The 21273-nt window shown below is 40.1% G+C and overlaps 1 protein-coding gene across 6 annotated transcripts in view; it reads left to right on the top strand.

Annotated features, from left to right (window-relative positions):
* The window catches only part of LOC126458609 (UDP-glucosyltransferase 2-like), a 622880-nt gene extending 615069 nt beyond the window's left edge, over nucleotides 1-7811 (top strand). For 3 of the 6 annotated variants that reach the window (XM_050095772.1, XM_050095774.1, XM_050095773.1), the window contains one exon: nucleotides 7117-7811. In XM_050095772.1, coding sequence (XP_049951729.1) covers nucleotides 7117-7402 — 286 coding nt within the window. In that variant the 3' untranslated portion in view covers nucleotides 7403-7811. The remainder of the gene's footprint in view (nucleotides 1-7116) is intronic. The other 3 variants (XM_050095771.1, XM_050095770.1, XM_050095769.1) reach the window with 3 other exon arrangements.
* Nucleotides 7812-21273: the final 13462 nt, after the last annotated feature.

Below are 21273 nucleotides of genomic sequence, written 5' to 3' on the forward strand. Positions count from 1 at the left end.
CTGAAATGTTGATGTATAAAATTACCGATAAAAACAGCTTTGAAACCCTAAGCTCGGACTATTTTCCCTCTTGTCCAAGAGCAAACTAACTAAGGCATGTGTTTCATTTTCGATGTCTACCTTTGCTTTCTCCATCTCTCTCTTCTTCTGTCTCCTTTCTCTATTAGCCTTCTTTCGCCTGTCTCACTTTCTATTGCACTAAATTTCCATCCTGTAATTCGTATTCCCAATGACAAATTAAATCCTACCTTCAAGTTCTTCCTACTTCTGTCGTGCCAGTCAATTAGTACATAACTTTTTAAAGTTGAGAGAAATGTTGTAATATGATAAATAAACTATGTGATCAAAAGTATCCGGACACCCCAAAAAACATGCGTTATTCATATGAGGTGCACTACGCTGCCGACTACCGCCAGGTACTCCATATCATCGGTGCCAGTAGTCATCAGACGTCATGAGAGAGCAGAATCGTGCGTCCCGCGGTACTCACGGACATCGAACGTGGTCAGGTCACTCGGGGTCACTTGTGCCATTCGTCTGAACAGTTTTGTGATTAAATGTATAGAAAGCTTTTGACATGAAATTTTTTATTGCCTTATCGCGTGGATTACTAGTTTCGTCAGGACTAAGCTGCTACCGACAGATCCACAGCGTAAGTCACGCTGCCCACACCCAACTGAGACATAAGCGGCACTTCTCGATGTACCACACTCCTAAACATCCCTAAGTCCACTGTTTCCTATGTGATAGTGAAGTGGAAACGTGAAGGGACACGTACAGCACAAAAGCGTACAGGCCGACCTCGGCTGTTGACTAATAGAGACCGCTGACAGTTGAAGAGGGTCGTAATGTGTAATAGGCAGACATCTATCCAGACCATCACACAGTAATACCAAAGTGCATCAGGATCCGCTGCAAGTACCGTGACAGTTAATCAGGAGGTGAGAAAGCTTGGATGTCTCGCTTGGAGTAAGGAGCGTAAACATTGGAGGACTGAACAGTGGAAAAAACATTCTGTGAAATGAAAAATGTGGCGATCCGATGGCAGGGTGTGGGTATGGCTGATGCCCTGTTTGGATGTGGTCGTGTTATGGTGTGGTCGTGTTTTTCATGGAGGGGGCTTGCACCCCTTGTTGTTTTGCGTGGCACTATCACAGTATAGGCCTACATTAATGTTTTAAGCATCTTCTTGCTTCCCACTGTTGAACAGCAATTCGGGATAGAAATTGCATCTTTCAACACCGTCGAGTGCCTGTTCATAATGCACGACCTGTGGCTGAGTGGTTACTCGACAATAACAACCCTGTAATGGACTGGCCTGCTCAGAGTCCTGACCTGAATCCTATAGAACACCTTTGGTATGTTCTGGAACGCCGATTTCGTGCTAGTCCACACCGACCGCAATCGATACATCTCCTCAGTGCAGCACTCCGTGAAGAATGGGCTGCCAGTCCCCAAGAAATATTCCAGCACCTGATGAACGTATGCCTCCGAGAGTGGAAGCTGTCATCAAGGCAAAGGATGAGCCAACACCATACTGAATTCCAGCATTACCGATGGAGGGTGCCATGAACTTTTGATTCATTTTCAGCCAGGCGTCCAGATACTTTTGATCACATAGTGTACATCCATAGCAATATTAGTAAAATTGATATTATTGTGATAATAGGCTGAAGAGTAGGCCAAGTAAGCTGAAGTTTAAGAGGTTAGTCAGGAAGAATCAGTGCGCAAAGAAGTGGGTCACGGAAGTAATAAAGAATGACGTTCTCTCAGGCTACAGACAGTGCGATGATGACTATCTCAATAGACAGTTCAGTTGAAGAGGAATGCACGTCTCTATAACGACCAGTCAAAAAGTTGGAAAGAAAAACATAGGTAAAAAGATGGTAACTGCGAAGAAACTATGGATAACAGAAGAAAAAAATCTCAGTTACTCAACTAAAGAAGGAAGTAGAATAATATAAGGATGTGGTATTGTCGGCTCGAGATCAATCAATTAATTCAACATAAACGAAGCTTCTGATATGACATTTTTTGTTGCCTTGATCACGTGTCACCTGTATATACACCTGGCTTTGACACGAATGAACTGCTGTAGTCAGATCCACAGAGTACAAGTTACGAAATCATGGTGTTGAATAAACCACACGTTTGTTTCCTTCCAACCGTAATGGACTCATGATTAAAAAAGGGCAAAACATAAAAAATATAGCTGTGTCTTCATGGCAAGACAGAGACGTACAAATGTAGTACATCAAGAAGTGCCGCTTATGTCTCAGTTGCGTGCCGCCAGCACGACTTAAACAGTGGATCTGTCGATAGCATCTTAGTCACATCGAAAATAATAATCCAGGCGATCAAGGCAATAAAAAATTTCATATGAAAAGCTTTCTTTACATTTTGGCACAAAATTGTTCAGGTAAAGATAAGAATACAGAGATTCTTCCGTCTTTAGGGGCAGTTTCCCACTCCAAAGACAAGAAAACGCCCTCAAGTTCAATCCACCCCTGCGCCCTCTTTGATAAGGCCGTTGACAGAATGAGTACTTCTTTTGCCGGAAGTCTTTGGCCGCCATTGCTGATTACTGATCAAACTTTAAACGGTGGGGTTCTAAACCGGGGGCCGAGAACGTTTTAATTATTGATCAAATACGCTACCCTTGACCTTTGGTGCAAAGTCTGCCACCCCCCCCCCCCCCACACACACACATACATACACCTCCCTCCAGTAGTAAATTTATGATTTCTTAATGTTTCAGAAAATGTCCTATCAACCGACCCCCTCTTCTACTCAGGTTACACCAGAAGTTTCTTTTTTCCCCATTTCTGTTGAGTACATTCTCCATTAGCTACGTGACCAATCCATGTAATCTTCAGTATTCTTCTGTAGAACCATGTTTCAAAAGCTTCTTTTCTTGTCTCGTCTAAGCAATTTATTGTCTATGTTTACATACATGGCTACACTTCATAGAGATATTTTCAGAAAAGACTTCCTAACTCTCATTGTGTTTTGTTTTCATATTTGTTTTAAAGAACTGTTGAAAATGGTCTTTGTAACTTTTGAACATGTTTTGTTTCACAGGAACAATAGTAAAAAATGTAGATGATTTTCTAACAAGTGAATGCCACTCTTCAGGAGGAAGGTGCAATCTAGTTGCAACGCTTTTCCTCTTTTCAATGTTCCCAAAGTCCCTATCAAAAGGCAAAAATCGGTGTCCCAGCTCTGGAAAGTAATGCGTAATTTTCTGAAATTTGTTAAATGTGCAAGACTTAAGAGATACTGTAGAAGTGCCTTGTTTTTGTTTTGGGCAGCACAGTTTTCTGAAAATAATACAATTTCAGTTGTATGACATGTTTAACGTACTAATCTAAGCAGGAAATAACTTCATCAAGATCCTTTTTGCCATCAAATTCCGTGTACATGAACGTTTGAGCCTTTCCACTGCTGCAACAGTGTATATTAAAGTTGTACTTCGACAGTTGTCTCAGATAAAATACATCTGTTGAAGGAAGTACTGGAAGTGGAAAATTTTGCTGGTAATCAAATGCTAAACAATCAACAGCTTTATTTTCCCTAGCCCTTTTAGTTTCTTGCCTAAGTCGTTCATAGAATATTTCACTCTTTCGCAAATGTACTTCCTTCTCGAGTTCAAGCTCTCTTTTGTGTTCCAAATCATCAATACAATCTTCTATTAATTTCTTTAAAGAATCACACATCTCACAAGTGTCACTTTTTGGGTGTCCAAATGAAATATTGAAATTCGCTTTAAAACATCTATAATAACAGTCAAATGTTACCCTTCAGTTTTGCACTTTTTCACCTGGTTTTAAGGTCTTAAAAACATCTGCCCCATGCTGTTCTAGATATAACTCATACATTCTCATTACATTCAATTCTGGAGATAAAAATACATTCTTGTTATTATCTGCTCTACTGTAGTGCTATGTTTGTGCAGGAAACTATTTTATGTGATTTATAACATTTTCTAAGCCATTATCACTCACTCTGTTAGGCCTGTTTTCATGTTTTCCTCTACGATCTGCGGGTGGTCCAATATTTTTGGATGCAAATGAAGCCAGACGTTCAACCCGTGCCTTCTTTATCCCATGAAGAGCGTAGAAAGCTTTTTTGCATATTACAAGTTGTTGGGTTTTAAGCTGAACCTGGAAAGACACAAAAAATTATTTCAAAAATTTTCGTGAATAAATTCGGTTTCCTCATTTTAAAAATACATATTATTTTGGGCTAATATTACTACACTGCATGTTATTACACAGATACGTACCTTGTAAACGTATGTGAAGTTACGAACTTGTGAATCTTCACCTTTTCTAGGCCTTCGCCGGTCAACTTGCTTTGGTGTAATCGATGCACACAAAAACGCATCCTGTGCTTCATTTGTTGAAAGTGAGTTAAACTTTGTCAGTATTTCCTGTTTTTCCTTTGTATGAAGTACATCTAAACGTTTTCTTCTGCAGTTGCATGGAGGCCCAGTTTCACGAGCTGGAATAACCTTGTCACTACATGTGACATACGACTCACCATGTAGCCTTTTGAGTTTGTCTCTGTTTCTTTTCCATTTATTAGGATCACCCTTTTCTTTTCCTTGTTACGTGTTCATATTCAGTATCATTGCGTGAATCATCGGAAAACATGTCTTAAACACAATATACACTACAGATAAATGCAGGCAAACGCACGATCTGAACAACTTCAGCTTCAGTAAGACTTTTCAACAGAAAATGCTATTTAAGCTTTCACTGATCAAATATTAAATGCTCTGAATAACCGGACATCACCCATTGGTATTTTTTGTGATCTGTCAAAGGCCTTTGATTGTGTAAATCATGGAACTCTTTTAGATAAGCTAAATCATTGTGATTTGAGTGGAGCAGTGCACAAATGGTTTAATTCATACTTGACTGGAAGAATGCAGAAAGTTGAAATAAGTGGTTCATGTAATGTTAAAACAACAGCTGATTCCTCACACTGAGGGGCTATCAAGTATGGGGTCCCACAGGGTTCGGTCTTAGGTCCTTTACTGTTCTTGATATACGTTAATGACTTACCATTCCACATTGATGAAGATGCAAAGTTGGTTCTTTTTGCTGATGATATAAGTATAGTAATAACATCCAAAAACCAAGAACTAAGTGATGTAATTGTAAATGAGTTTTTTCACAAAAATATTAAGTGGTTCTCAGCAAACGGACTCTCTTTAAATTTTGATAAAACACAGTATATACAGTTCCATACAGTAAATGGCACAACTCCAGTAATAAATACAGACTTTAAACAGAAGTCTGTAGCTAAGATAGAATTTTCAAAATTTTTAGGTGTGTCCATTGATGAGAGGTTAAACTGGAAGCAACACATTGATGGTCTGCTGAAACGTCTGAGTTCAGCTACGTATGCTATTAGGGTTATTGGAAATTGTGGTGATAAGAATGTCAGTAATTTAGCTTACTATGCCTATTTTCATTCACTGCTTTCTTATGGCATCATATTCTGGGGTAATTCATCGTTGAGTAGAAAGTATTCATTGCTCAAAAACGTGTAATCAGAATAATTGCTGGAGCCCACCCACGGTCATCCTGCAGACATCTATTTAAGGATCTAGGGATCCTCACAGTAACCTCACAGTATATATATTCACTTATGAAATTTGTTGTTAATAATCCAACCCAGTTCAAAAGTAATAGCAGTGTGCATAGCTATAACACCAGGAGAGACGATGATCTTCACTATGCAGGGTGAAATCTGACTTTGGCACAGAAAGGGGTAAATTATGCTGCCACAAAAGTCTTTGGTCACCTACCAAACAGCATCAAAAGCCTGACAGATAGCCAACTAACATTTACAAATAAATTAAAAGAATTTCTAGATGACAACTCCTTCTACTCATTAGCTGAATTTTTAGATATAAATTAAGGGAAAAAAACATTAAACATTAGTGTCACGCAATATTTTGTGTAGTGTAATATCTTGTACAGACATCTTTTATTCACCTGAAACGTTCCACATCATTACGAAGTGTCGTATTCATGATCTATGGAACAAGTGTTAATATAGTCTAATCTAATCTACACGCAGCTATGTCAACAACACAACAGCCTGCCACGCTAGTGCTGCCACCTACCGGTGGAAGAGCCAGGAAAGTCCAGGACTAACCTGTTTCTTCCACCAAACGCAACCATGCATATCTCATTCAGATCATTCAGATTAGTCCGCCAAAGTGTGGTTCTTGCACCAAAAGAAGCACGTTCTGATGTCATATTTCATGCTGATAACATCTCATTTTTCACCAGAAATGGACTTACCTGGTCTTTGCACCAAGCCCGTCAATTGTAGAAAACCCATAGCACCCTCAAGCAATCCCAAACCCGCAGCGCATCGGCTCAGCTAGCGGCCGTTAGGTGAGGTTGCGGCGTCGTCCGCAGTAGCAGGGGAATTAACCCGTGCAGCCTACACCACCCACCACACAAAACCCCTTCAGCCTCCTCTTCCTGGAGACCCACACAGGTCACTTAAAAGTTCCCAATCATCCTGCCGGTTCTCCTATACTTTCCACGTTGTTGGTGTCATATCCACTACTTCCGGTCGTCCTCTGTGTAGACATTGATTCCGGCATTGGTGAATCCTCGGAGATATTCAGTCTCTCAGTATTCTATTCAGCGTTACCACTTACAATTCGGTTGCTCTTATACTCTACATACTGTCTAACTTTCTGGCTACCTAAGTTACGAGGTGCCATTTGCCATTTAGTGTACCAACACCTTTTACTTGAGTCTGCAAATCTTCGTAGGCTGGACGCTCTAGAACAATATGGTCTGGTGGATGAATGTTGTCACGTGATCATATATTTGTCGGACTTTTCTTTATTTTCTATGAATGTTCATAGTACGTTCATGGCCTGTCAGAAAGTAAATCAGGCCTCTAAGGGAATTTACATGGCTCATAATCATCTTTGGAAATCTGCACTACGATTAAGACCTGTTGCCGTGCTGTCTTTGACATTCATCCACATTCTGTAATGTTTGCTCTATTTGCATGCTGTGTCCTGCGCCGTAATTTCTGTCACACTCTCTGCATCCGTGATAATATTGCTCTCTGCAGGTACAAGGATAACATGAAGAGGCTCTCGCCCGTGTTCCGCGAGCACAGGGCGGACTCGCTGGAGCGGGCGGTGTGGTGGGTCGAGTACGTGATCCGCCATGAGGGTGCCCCTCACCTGCGGAGCGCAGCCCTCGACCTGCACTGGTGGCAGCTGCTGCTGCTCGACGTCGTCGCCTTCCTGCTGGTGGTCGCTGCCCTCACACTCTGCGCCGTCTACTTCGTCACACGGCGGGTAGTCTCCTTCTTCAAAGGCAGCAAACAGAAGCAGAAGCAGAAGAAGCAATGATGCGATGAAAATGGATTGCGTGAAATCTTTCGTTAGGAACCGCAGACTCACCAATATTTCAAAATGTGTGCTTCTCTGCGAATAATACTTCAGGAATCACAGTCTATACCATCAAGTTATGAAGTAGTTATTTCGTGTCATTGCAACAGTATTCTATTTATATTTAGATGTAGTGTGTTGGATTGTATTGGAGTCAGTCGACTGTAGGAAAATAATTCGAATTTTAGTTATCATTAGACTAACACGTAATTAATTTAAGTGGATTACAATCATGTGCATTTACAATTGACAGAAATAAAGTTTTAACGATCATCCATTTCCAGATAAATATGTAAATCGTGATACACTGTATGTAACCTCCCCCTCACTTATCGACCTTAATGACAGTGAAAAATTAAACCGCGTGCACCTAATGAAAATTTAGGAAAAGCAATCGTCACCGAAATTAATTTGTCGGTAAAGAGGGAGGAAAGGGTTACACCTAAATGAAAGGAAAAATGGAAATGAAATTGTGGAAATTAATTTCGAGAAAAGGGTAAAATTAATAAAGAAAGTAAATGAGCGGTCGTTACGTTAACAATTAATTGGCGTTAATTAGATATTTGAGATTTGGGGAAAATTACGGTCGCCAGTCCTATGGACAACTACTATAATAACTGAAAATGAAAGATTAATGCACATATAATTAGCACTAAAAGCGTGGCAACTGAAGGTTGACACCTGTTGTGTGAAAACTGAATGTTTGTCAGAAGTAATAAATTTTGCTACACTCTGACTTGATTTAGGAAAAGAATTAATAAAACCGTAAAATTGAAAGTTAATTTAGTGACTGAAATTAATAGTGAACTTTGTTTCTGAAGCACTACGAAATTCAATAAAATAAGGTTAGTCTTGGGCTACCTCAACAATCATTTCAAAAGCTACTTGAATCTACGCAATTTAGAAATAAGAGATTTAACTTTGAACTTGAATTAAATGCTTCTGAACAATGAACAATAGTAAAATTTAGTACGTACCAAGCTGACCAGCAGTCACAGGTAAGCTAAAATACGGTAACAAAAATCGCTTTCTTAATTTCTGCTTGTGTAATCTAAATATTGTAGCCAGCTATGAACACTTTAACTGAACTTTGAAATTAAAGCAGTGAAATGGAATGATATTACTTTAATGCTGGCATTTGAATTTCAATGACACTCGGGTTCATTCCGGAAAAGGAAGGGACCCTGCTTGGTAATGCAATTGGGACAATGAGCAACAAAGTTTCATGCTATGTTGCTGTAATTTTGCGAGGCAAATGGAACAGTTTGAAAAGCTGAGGTCTGACATACAGTTCTAAAACTTTACGTGCTTCCAGTCTTCCTTGTTGGTTGATTGAAGGTTTGAATCCGTCGATCGGGGAGGTGGCGACAGTCACTCACTGTCGGCCGTCGCTGTTGCAGAAGCTGGATGTTGGCGCGCCCTCTTCTCGACACGGTCAACAGGCGAAACGGGCTCTTGATGTGCGCCAGCTAATGCTTCCCGTCCGCGACACCATGTCAGAAATTATCATCGCAAGTCGAGCGCAATTACATGCTGCCAAACCCCGAAAGCGCGGCAACTGGCGGGAGCGTCACACAACACACCTTCTCAACCGCACTACTCCAGCGAGACTCCCTCTGTCCGCGCTCCATGCGGCAGAGGTAACACTACCACAGATCCTAAACACTTTGGTTCTCCACATGACCTATCGATGTAATCATTCGATAGCATAGTTTTCCCTAGGCCAGACTCAGCGTAAAAATACAAATAATATATATATACAAATAGTAGAACAATTACAACATATAAAGACACAGAAATGTCATATCTTCAGGTAACAAAATACGAAAAAAATGTTTAGTAAAATAGATGGAAATAGGAGGATATGCATTTCTGGCTTTACAAGTATCGTAACACTTTGAGTAGATTTGCTAAAAGAATATTGGGTAACCCATGAACGCTTTTTCTACAGGCTGTACCATTTCGTTTTGTCTTCTCCAGAGGCGTGTTTTGCTACCATGGCGCGGGTATTCGAATGTTTAACAGGGCTGTTGACATGCACTTGCAAATAAATTAAGTATTGAAACTTCCTGCCAGATTAAAACTGCTTATCGAAACGGTACTTGCAATTGGAAATTTTGCCTTCCGCGTACATCCAAACACGATACACAACCCGCTATCACAGATCTACTTTCGTCAGTATCTCAACTTCCTCCTGACCTCCAAGGTTCACTGAAGTTCTCCCGCATACCTGGTGTCACTAGAACTCATAGAAGAAAGCATATTACTGAGACACGGCTTAACCACAGCCTGCCGTATTATTTCCACAGTTAATTTTCTCTGTGCAGCGTAACGTGGGCTGATTTGATATTTTCTCGCAGTTTAAAACTGTGTGTCGGGTTGCTGTGAAGTTTGTAAGGTAGGAGATGATGTGGTGGCGAAAGAAGATCCGGGTGAGTGAGAGGGGGTGGGGGGAGTGGCGGTGGACAAGCGTGGGTAGCTCAGTCGGTACGGTAGCTCAACGTGTTCGGTCAGAGGGCTGGCCACCTTCTGTAATACGAGTAAAAAGGAAACTGAATGGTTTGCGTCGACGGTGCGACATCCTCAGAAAACTGCTGACAAAACATGACGAAGAAACAAATAGTGCAAAAAAAGAAAAGAAAGCTCGGGTGAGCACTTGCCCGTAAAAGGAGAAGGTCCCCGGTTCGAATTCCTGTGCAGCACACAGTTTCCCTATGAAAGATGTTTCAAATCACCGCAATCTTCGCTACAAAGTGAAAAATCTTATTGATAACAAAATATTGTTCACACAGAAATTATTTCGTGGTGTTAATTAAGAGTTAGATTACCCCTTATATGTATGGGTATTATTAATTATTATTAATTAAGAGATTACCCCTTATATGTATGGAAACCCCCCTATGAACCATGGACCTGGCGTTGGTGGGGAGGCTTGCGTGCCTCAACGATACAGAGAGCCGTACCGTAGGTGCAACCACAACGGAGGGGTATCTGTTGAGAGGCCAGACAAACGTGTGGTTCCTGAAGAGAGGCAGCAGCCTTTTCAGTAGTTGCAGGGGCAACAGTCTGGATGATTGACTGATCCGGCCTTGTAACACTAACCAAAACGGTCTTGCTGTTGTGGTACTGCGAACGGGTGAAAGCAAGGGGAAACTACAGCCGTAATTTTTCCCGAGGGCATGCAGCTTTACTGTATGGTTAAATGATGATGGCGTCGTCTTGAGTAAAATATTCCGGAGGTAAAATAGTCCCCTATTCGGATCTCCGGGCGGGGACTAGTCAAGAGGGCGTCGTTATCAGGAGAAAGAAAACTGGCGTTCTAAGAATCGGAGCGTGGAATGTCAGATACCTTGATCGGGCAGGTAGGTTAAAAAATTTAAAAACGGAAATGGATAGGTTAAAGTTAGATATAGTGGGAATTAGTGACGTTCGGTGGCAGGAGAAACAAGACTTCTGGTCAGGTGAACACAGGGTTATAAATACAAAATCAAATAGGGGTAATGCAGCAGTAGGTTTAATAATGAATAAAAAAATAGGAGTGCGGGTATGCTAATACAAACAGCATAGTGAACGCATTATTATGGCCAAGATAGACACGAAGCCCGTGCCTACTACAGTAGTACAAGTTTATATGCCAACTAGCTCTGCAGATGATGAAGAAATTGATGAAATGTATGATGAGATAAAAGAAATTATTCAGGTAGTGAAGGGAGACGAAAATTTAATAGTCATGGGTGACTGGAATTCAACAGTAGGAAAAGAAAGAGAAGGAAACGTAGTAGGTGAATATGGATTGGGGCTAAGAAATGAAAGAGGAAGCCGCCTAGTAGAATTTTGCACAGAACAGAACTTAATCATAGCTAACACTTGGTTCAAGAATCATGAAAGAAGGTTGTATACATGGAAGAACCCTGGAGATACTAGAAGGTTCCAGATAGATTATATAATGGTAAGAAAGGGATTTAGGAACCACGTTTTAAATTGTAAGACATTTCCAGGGGCAGATGTGGACTCTGACCCCAATCTATTGGTTATGACCTGTAGATTAAAACTGAAGAAACTGCAAAAAGGTGGGAATTTAAGGAGATGGGACCTGGATAAACTGAAAGAACCATCGGTTGTAGAGAGTTTCAGGGAGAGCGTAAGCGAATGGGGGAAAGAAATACAGTAGAAGAAGAATCGGTAGCTTTGAGGTATGAAATAGTGAAGGCAGCAGAGGATCAAGTAGGTAAAAAGACGAGGGCTAATAGAAATCCTTGGGTGACAGAAGAGACACTGATTTTAATTGATGAAAGGAGAATATACAAAAATGCAGTAAATGAAGCAGGCAAAAATGAATACAAACGTCTCAAAAATGAGATCGTCAGGAAGTGCAAAATGGCTAAGCAGCGATGGCTAGAGGACAAATGTAAGGATGTAGAGGCTTATCTCACGAGGGGTAAGATAGAAACTGCCTACAAGAAAATTAAAGAGACCTTTGGAGAAAAGAGAACCACTCGCATGAATATAAAGAGCTCAGATGGAAACTCAGTTCTAACCAAAGAAGGGAAAGCAGAAAGGTGGAACAAGTATATAGAGGGTCTATATGTTCTGGTGGACAATATTATGAAAATGGAAGAGAATGTAGATGAAGATGTAATCGAAGATACGATACTGCGTGAAGAGTTTAGCAGAGCACTGAAAGACCTAAGTCGAAACAAGGCCCCGGGAGTAGACAACATTTCATTAGAACTACTGACGGCCTTAAGATAGCCATTCCTGACAAAACTCTACCATCTGGTGAGCAAGATGTATGAGACAGGCGAAATTCCCTCAGACTTCAAGAAAAATATATTAATTCCAGTCCCAAAGAAAGCAGGTGTTGACAGATGTGAAAATTACCGAACTATCGGTTTAATAAGTCACAGCTGCAAAATACTAACAAATTCTTTACAGACGAATGGAAAAACTGGTAGAAGCAGACCTCGGGGAAGATCAGTTAGGCTTCCACAGAAATGTTGGAACACGTGAGGCAATACTGACCTTACGACTTATCTTAGAAGAAAGATTAAGGAAAGGCAAACCTACGTTTCTAGCATTCAATCTGTATATTGAGCAAGTAGGAAAGGAAACAAAAGAAAAATTCGGAGTAGGCATTAAAATCCTTGGAGAAGAAATAAAAACATTAAGGTTCGCCGATGACATTGTAATTCTGTCAGAGGCAGCAAAGGACTTGGAATAGCAGTTGAACGGAATGGACAGTGTCTTGAAAGGAGGGTATAACATGAACATCAACATAAGCAAAACGAGGATAATGGAATGTAGTCGAATTAAATTGGGTGATGCTGAGGGATGAGATTAGGAAATGAGACACTTAAGACAGTAAAGGAATTTTGCTATTTGGGGAGCAGAATAACAGATGATGGTCGAAGCAGAAAGGATATAAAATGTAGACCGGCAATGGCAAGGAAAGCGTTTCTGAAGAAGAGAAATTTGTTAACATCGAGAATAGATTTAAGTGTCAGGAAATCGTTTCTGAAAGTATTTGTATGGAGTGTAGCCATGTATGGAAGTGAAACATGGACGATAAATAGTTTGGTCAAGAAGAGAATAGAAGGTTTCGAAATGTGGTGCTACAGAAGAATGCTGAAGACTAGATGGGTAGATCACATAACTAATGAGGGGGTATTGAATAGAATTGGGGAGAAGAGGAGTTTGTGGCACAACTTGACTAGAAGAAGGGAACGGTTGGTAGGACACGTTGAGGCATCAAGGGATCACCAATTTAGTACTGGAGGGCAGCGTGGAGGGTAAAAATCGTAGAGGGAGACCAATAGATGAATACACTAAGCAGATTCAGAAGGATGTAGGCTGCACTAGATACTGGGAGATGAAGAAGCTTACACAGGATAGAGTAGCATGGAGAGCTGCATCAAACCAATCTCAGGACTGAAGACCACAACATAACAACAACATGTGTGGTAATCGTTCGGAACAAATTAATTTAATTAAATCATAGTTATAACTTTGCATAAACCTTAGTTATGCCATTCAAAAGACAGGGTGACACTCCGACCATAATTTAAGGAATCCTTTAATAAAGCTGTTGTTGTCACCACCAACGACAATAGTAGCTTTGAAAGATTGTACATTATTGCCGGGCAAACAAGTGAAGAAAAATAGAGGTGCTGATAAAGTTTGAATAGACGATTGCACCTTACTTCACTTGCCACTGCAGCTAATATACAGGTATCAGTACAAAAATCTATACGATGATAAGTAATTTCTGAGAATACCCAGTATGTTTTATATGAGATCGTAACAGGAGGTTCGGTTTTACTGCGGCACTGCACGTAGAGACTACTTACGGTTCACTGTTAGGAAGTTACACCATTTTTGAAGTTTAAAGGAACTTTTCGTTATACGATGTGAGGGAGGAGATAAAGGAATCCCGCGTCGGCACCCATGGCACTGTCTTAGTGGAGGTGATTTGCCTTTGCCTTCATTCTACCTGATATCAAGTGTCAAGTCTTTGTTTGTGTGTGTGTGTGTGTGTGTGTGTGTGTGTGTGAGAGAGAGAGAGAGAGAGAGAGAGAGAGTGTGTGTGTGTGTGTGTGTGTGTGAGAGAGAGTGTGTGTCATGTGGATGACCGTGATGAGTATTTGGCAATGTGTTGTTGAGTTTGTGTTGTTGTGGTTGGAGGGTGAAACTCTGTGATGGCACGTCGCCTACTTCTCTCGAACACCGCCAAAGTGGCCTGTCAAGTTTGACATCCCCGTCTGACGGACCGATCACCATCAGCAGCGTAAAGTGCCCTTACCTCATGAGAGACTGCGGAGAAGTTTGGATTTTACTTCATGACCTCGGCACAAAAACTGCTGATGAGGAACTATATACACCGTCACTTCTCCTCTTCTTGTTGACCAAATACTTGTAGTGAAAATCTCATCCACCAACAGCATTTGAGCTTGCTTATCTCTGAGTCTAGCGTCACCGCAAAAACGCGAGTTAGCGTATAGTTCATCAGTAGGTGACTAAAGGAACAGTTCCAACACCGACGTAGATTCCAATTTGTTGTGCTTGTCAAATGTAATTCGTCTTAAATTTCACCTCAGGTTAGTTTCATTTTTACAGCATTAATTTCAAAATGCTCGCGGTAAAATAGGGTTACGCTATGGCATAGCTTACATTTTATCTGACACTGGATTCTCACCTCTGTAAAATAACCATAACAGAACTGTTAGTTAATACTGTCGTAGTGACCTATTATACAACTGAAATATTTAGTAATAACTGTGAAATTTAAGGAAAAGTTGGTACATGGTTTCCCCTTCCTGTCCTCACCCTGGAATTGTGAATAATTTGTGGTTGTCTGACCATGGCTCTCGGATGGCTTCATCCACTAAGTATAAAATTTCATTTAGTTGTATCACCCCTCCGAAACGCATAGTATGCAGCCCTCGTTTCTGGCATCAGTCGTGTCTTCCAGAATTCATAGCCCTCAAAGTTGGCTGTGCTGTAACGATGTCACCAACACTGAACGTCTGAGGCTGTTACATATGGTGTCGCAGTTCTCAATGTCCACAGTCATCGCAATACTGTGTATGTGATATCGATATATTTGATTTTTTTCTTCAGATTTACGATGAGAAAGCAATCCCTTTTGTTACTTGTCTTGTGGTTTGTAATCTTGCAGCATTCCATTGCGGTTTTGCAGGAAGATTGCCTTTTCTTCTGTTTACTTACATTTTTATCATAATACCACACACTGGCGTTTTAGGAGACCTCCTTCGTTATTCAGCGCTCGGAGTACATACTATTCAGCTACTGGCACCTTATGATTAAAAATATTCGTGAAAGTGCACACAGAGCACACAGTGGCTGAGAGCAGATAATAATTGATCTTCATGTTACCTCGCTACAAATAAAATTATTTTAAAATGCTAAAGCCAGTTTTACGTCCATCGTAAGGTGTCAGAAATTTTTATACACATTAACTTTATTACAGCATAAAGCATGTGACTAGCGAGTTCCGACTTTGGCGCGAATTGTGACCTCCGCCACACACCGCTTGGTGGTTAGCGGAGTATATATGTAGATAGCTAGCCATTTTTAGATGCAGATGTTTCAGTGAGATGTGTGTCATCACCAGTGCCATATGAGACTTTTTAACACTCGCTGAAGTGATGGATATGTAAATGCCTTTAGTTCGTTGCGCGTATCACGGATGGTTCATGTGCTCATTTTATTGGAGACTTTGGTGTGGTGATAGCAGGAGAAATTTGAACGAAATTACTTATCCATACTGGTCGGTCATCTTACATAGAACGCTTTTGGGGTTGCATCACTACCAGTGATTTTATACCATGGGACGTTAGAATGTGAGGCTTTTGGCATTGTTCCTCGCTTTTCCATTCATGCTGAAAAGGCTTCACTCCCACTTGGTGTCAGCTTCAGGACATTTATCAGCTTATTGTTGTTGTGGTCTTCAATCCTGAGACTGGTTTGATGCAGCTCTCCGTGCTACTCTATCCTGTGCAAGTTTCTTCATCTCCCAGTACCTACTGCAACCTACATCCTTCTGAATCTGCTTAATGTATTTATCTCTTGGTCTCCCTCTACGATTTTTACCCTCCTCGCTACCCTCCAATGCTAAATTTGTGATCCCTTGATGCCTCAGAACATGTCCTACCAACCGATCCCTTCTCCTAGTCAAGTTGTGCCACAAACTCCCCTTCTCCCCAATTCTATTCAATACCTCCTACCCATCTAATCTTCAGCATTCTTCTGTAGCACCACATTTATCAGCTATTCGAAAAGATCTCTTGCAATTAACCACGCCACATTTCGATATTTTGGTTACTTTTCCGTATCCCATAAAAATACATGAGATATAACCCTCTAATAAAATCCTCTACACTATAATCAATCCAAACTCCCCAACAAATAACATAAAGCACCCGAAGAGTATTAGTAAACGAAATGAAGTTTAACAAGTTTGTTTGTGTGGCCATCCTCCGCAGCAAGCATATAAATACTTGTTTTGCAAATCAAACTGCCTTTTCCTGCTGCTAGTTATTTTATTTAATCCATACGCGTTTCGCTTTCTACTCTTTTAAGGCATCATCAGTGGGATCTATAATGATAACAGTTTTGTTAGTTATAGATTATCAAACAGCTCACTTCGCGGTTTTTTGTAAAAATGTAATTACTTACGATTTGCTGATCTGCGTTTCCTCACATCTGGTCTGGAGGTCGCACTACCACTTTTATCACTGTTCTACGTTCACCTCTTTTTCTTTTCGTCTTCCAAACACTGTTCACCATGTTTCTCACTCTTTTTTGTGGTGGACTATCGTTCTTCTGTCACTCAATACAACTATTTCGTCGTACACTTCTTTTCACAGCGTAAATATTGCGACTCCATTACGTGGTTCATCGTCTTTGTTACGTTTACCTATGTGGAGGAGGGAGGAGGAGATTAGTGTTTAACGTCCCGTCGACAACGAGGTCATTAGAGACGGAGCGCAAGCTCGAGTGAGGGAAGGATGGGGAAGGAACTCGGCCGTGCCCTTTCAAAGGAACCATCCCGGAATTTGCCTGAAGCGATTTAGGGAATTTACTTATGTGTCGCCAACCTAACGAAGTATATGTTCGTTACTAACTTCTGTTTATGCTGTTTATAACGTGTGTGTGTTCGTATGATTGAGAGAGAGAGAGAGAGAGGGGGGGATAGAGCCGAGAAAGATGAAAGAAAACACAAGATTGTACACAATGACATACAAACACAAACTCACCCATAAAATCACCAACATTTTCAAAAGACAGGGAATAAACATAGCATACACAACAGACAATTCTATACAAAAATACACCCCAGAACTGACACAAAACAGAGACATATACCAGAAAGCAGGTATATACCAGTTACAATGTAACACTTGTGAAGGCACATACATAGGGCAAACAGGGAGAACATTTGATGTCAGATACAAGGAACACATGAGGGCATGGAAATATAGGAACAAACCACTCCACATTTTCAGATCACCTAAGAGAAAATGACCACAAATCAACCACTAGAGAAGATGACATGAGAATAATTAGAATCAACAATAAAAAGCACCTTCTGACCATGCAAGAAAATTACCACACACAGAAAACCAAAGCAGAGGAGAAAATCTTGTTGAATGACCAAGTACACATGCCAAGCAATTCATTATTTACACTAATAGATAAAATAATAAAATAATGTTTGCAAAAAGGATAAATATAAAAATAGTGTTCAATGTAATAATAATAGAACCCAACATCTTTACACGCACTCAACCGTGACCCCTCCCCAGAATATTGGAACGAAAAGTCAAAACAGCTGTCACCAAAGTTTCAGCCACTCATTAACAGCTAGTACAACCGCCACCTTTCCCTCCCCCCCCCCCCCCCCACCAAAAAAAAATCGGCTCTATCCCCCCCCTCTGTCTCTTACTCATACGCACACACACACGGTATAAACAGCATAAACAGAAGTTACTAACGAACATATACTTCGTTAGGTTGGCGACACATAGGTAAACATACCAAAGACGATGAAACACGTAATGGAGTCGCAATATTTACGCTGTGAAAAGAAGTGTACGACGAAATAAATATATAGAGTGACAGAAGAACGATAGTCCACCACAAAAAAAAAGAGTGAGAAACATGGTGAACAGTGTGTGGATGGCGAAAACAAAAAGAGGTGAACATAGAAAAGTGATAAAAGTGGTAGTGCGACCTCCAGACCAGATATGAGGAAACGCAAATCAGCAAATCGTAAGTAATTACATTTATACAAAAAATGGCAAAGTGAACTGTTTGATAATCTATAACTAACAAAACTGTTATCATTATAGACCCCACTGATGATGCCTTAAAAGAGTAGAAGGCGAAACGCGTTTGGATTAAATAAAATAACTAGCAGCAGGAAAAGGCAGTTTGATTTGCAGAACGTGAAATGAAATTTCTGCGACGGAGGTCGGATGGAGCTGGTTGGGGAGTGGTAAAATTCTAATTTAATTATGTGTACTTAATCAGTAGGTTATTGTCAAAAACAATCGTGTACTTTGCGCTACGGTCGCAGGTTCGCATCCTGCCTCGGACATTGATGTGTGTGATGTCCGTAGGTTAGTTAGGTTTACGTAGTTCTAAGTTCTAGGGGACATGCCCTCAGAAGTTAAGTCCCATTGTGCTCAGAGCCATTTGAACAATTTTTTTTTTCTTTGAAGCTGCCACGTAAGTCGAAAAGCTAGTTCCCATCTTTTACATTCCTAACTCTGCCCAGGACTTATTCGCCTTTTTCTTGCTATGATAGGGTCACTTTTAGTTCAGGTTTCCTACTTTTACTCCACCATAATTTTGACATTAGACCACCACAGCTTGGCAACTGATGCAAATTTTTGTTGACTGATTCGGGCGACGAATGATACGTTATGTGTTCTTTATTGTTTTTCGAAAAATGTTGGTTGAGTTGGGCGTCTACGGTTACCTGCTTGGTACCCTTGTAGCCTTGGGTACAGCATACTATGTCCTCACAGGCCTCAGAGCATACGAGCTTCACCACATGCCTACCAGAGGTTTTGTTTTAATATTTATTTTTATCGTATTTACATATTTTCTTTGTTTCTTTTTTACAATTCTTTTGACCGTATATTTTTAAGTTTTTTGTTTTATTCATATATGCGTGAAACTATGTATGCAAACATATGAAAAATAACCTTAAATACATAATACAGAGCACAAAATAGCAGCAAACATAAACAAGATACCCAATGAGACATTAATTACCGTGCGAAACTTACGATGATAATGTACGAGCAAATATTTTGTTACCTCTTATCTTAAAATTTTTGTCATTGTTTAAAGTATGCGACAAAAAACTGAAAATTAAGAAACCGTTATTAGAAAAACTTACTTAAATAATTTTGCAGCCAATCTGAATTAAGACTCAGTATGACTGGAGCAAATAAACAGAAGAACAGCTAAACAATGAATGCACGACAAAATACTATCACCGTTTCAGTACTGTACGAAAACTCAAGAGCTTAAGCTTGTTTTTTTCCGACAGCGCATTTTCTACAATATTGTATACTAGTTTTTGAGTAAAACGCAGGAATCCATTTTCTACTGGTTAAAAATAAGGTGATCTTTTTTCTGATATAATTTTTATGGGAGTTTTCGGAATAGATCAGTTTTCTGCGATACGACAGTGTATAATTTTGTGTAGTGCTGGACATAAATCTGCTTTGGTACATGTACTGTTTTTCACGTCCGAAGGTTTTAAATCACTGGTGAATGAAGTCTGTAACGTATAACCAGTATCTGAGATTATATAGAACCGCAGAGCTTAAAATACAACTGATTTCTATGAAACGCGTTTTCATCTGCAAACGTGTGATATTTCGCTCGTGAAACCCGAACGATGAAAGATATTTGCAAAACGCTTCTTACAGTTACCGTATGAATATATTTTCTATTACTATCTGTAGCAGTTTAAACCGTCACATCACGTGTGATTTGCGAAAGCCGTATTTTACGTGCATTTTATGTGCAAGTTTAGATCTCTATACCATGCCGCCGTATGAAGCTTACAAAACAATAAGACGACTATTCTGCACGTAAAATGCACACGAAGCAAGATTTTTTTCAAAAGGTTAAAATGTATCTTAGACATCGGTGGACCAAATTCGAACCATCAGTCCCGCTCAAATCCGATTAGAAGATGAGTGTTTTTGTATGTAAAATACGAACGCGGGTGAATGGTTTTGCTCATAAAATCCCAAAGGTGCACATACAAACAGTGCCATCAGCTGATTATTAATTTCAGTCCCGTTGACACCTTGCACAACTTACCTGGACTCCAGCCCGATTCATCGTTAAAACCATGCTTAAAATACTGAAACACACTCACAGTAATTTAGAGGTGCGAATGGCTATATGGATGGCATTGATCCAGGATAAACCAAAAACTTTTATCCCATGTCCCTTCCTCAGATAAGAACCCAGTCTTTGTCTTTGCCCGGGGTTGGCAGTTTACGGGAAGATGGTAGTCCTAGATATTCAGAGTGTGAGCATTACACAGTTGAGAGGTTTCTCACTAGTTTCGAAGTGTCTTGACTGGTAAATATTGAAGGTGTAATAAACTCAGATAAAATACTTCAAAAAGCCAAGGTCGCTAGTACATCATTTATTTCGATGACTTGTTTCGGTAAGACTACATTACCATATTTGGATCTGCAATAAAGAGAACCAAGCTCACAGGGTAATATGTTTGCAAGTCGCGTATAACAGTGCACATAATTAATTGCCCACACACTTGGAAAAGCAACGTACCTTACACTTCACAGGTTCATATCATCTAGTCGGTTTATGCTATATACTATATCATACCACTAATATGGGTGTGAAGACCATGAAAATCACAGGACATCGCCTGTGTCGAACTTAAAATAGATGATACGTATAAACAAAACGATAGCATGCCGAATACAAGTGTTCATGCTCACATAACAGCTGATTAGAGAGAGGCAAATAGGTGGAGAGCAAATAAAAGAACTTTTCAACAAACCCACAGTACTTAATGTACTGACTGAAAGAAAAGAGATTTAAAGAAAATTATTTATGGGTAATGTAAATCAGACGACATAGTGATTTAATGTAAGAAATTTTTATAAAACGGTTTAGGGAATTCCTAAGGGGCTCCATTCTATTAACATGTAAAATTGGTTTACCTGATAAACTTATGACGTAATCTAGTAAGTAATCAAGACAAACATTATTCATACATCGATAGAACAGGCTCCAACTGTCAAATCTGT

This window comes from Schistocerca serialis, chromosome 2 (assembly GCF_023864345.2).
Source record: "Schistocerca serialis cubense isolate TAMUIC-IGC-003099 chromosome 2, iqSchSeri2.2, whole genome shotgun sequence".
Classification (NCBI taxonomy): Eukaryota; Metazoa; Arthropoda; class Insecta; order Orthoptera; family Acrididae; genus Schistocerca; species Schistocerca serialis.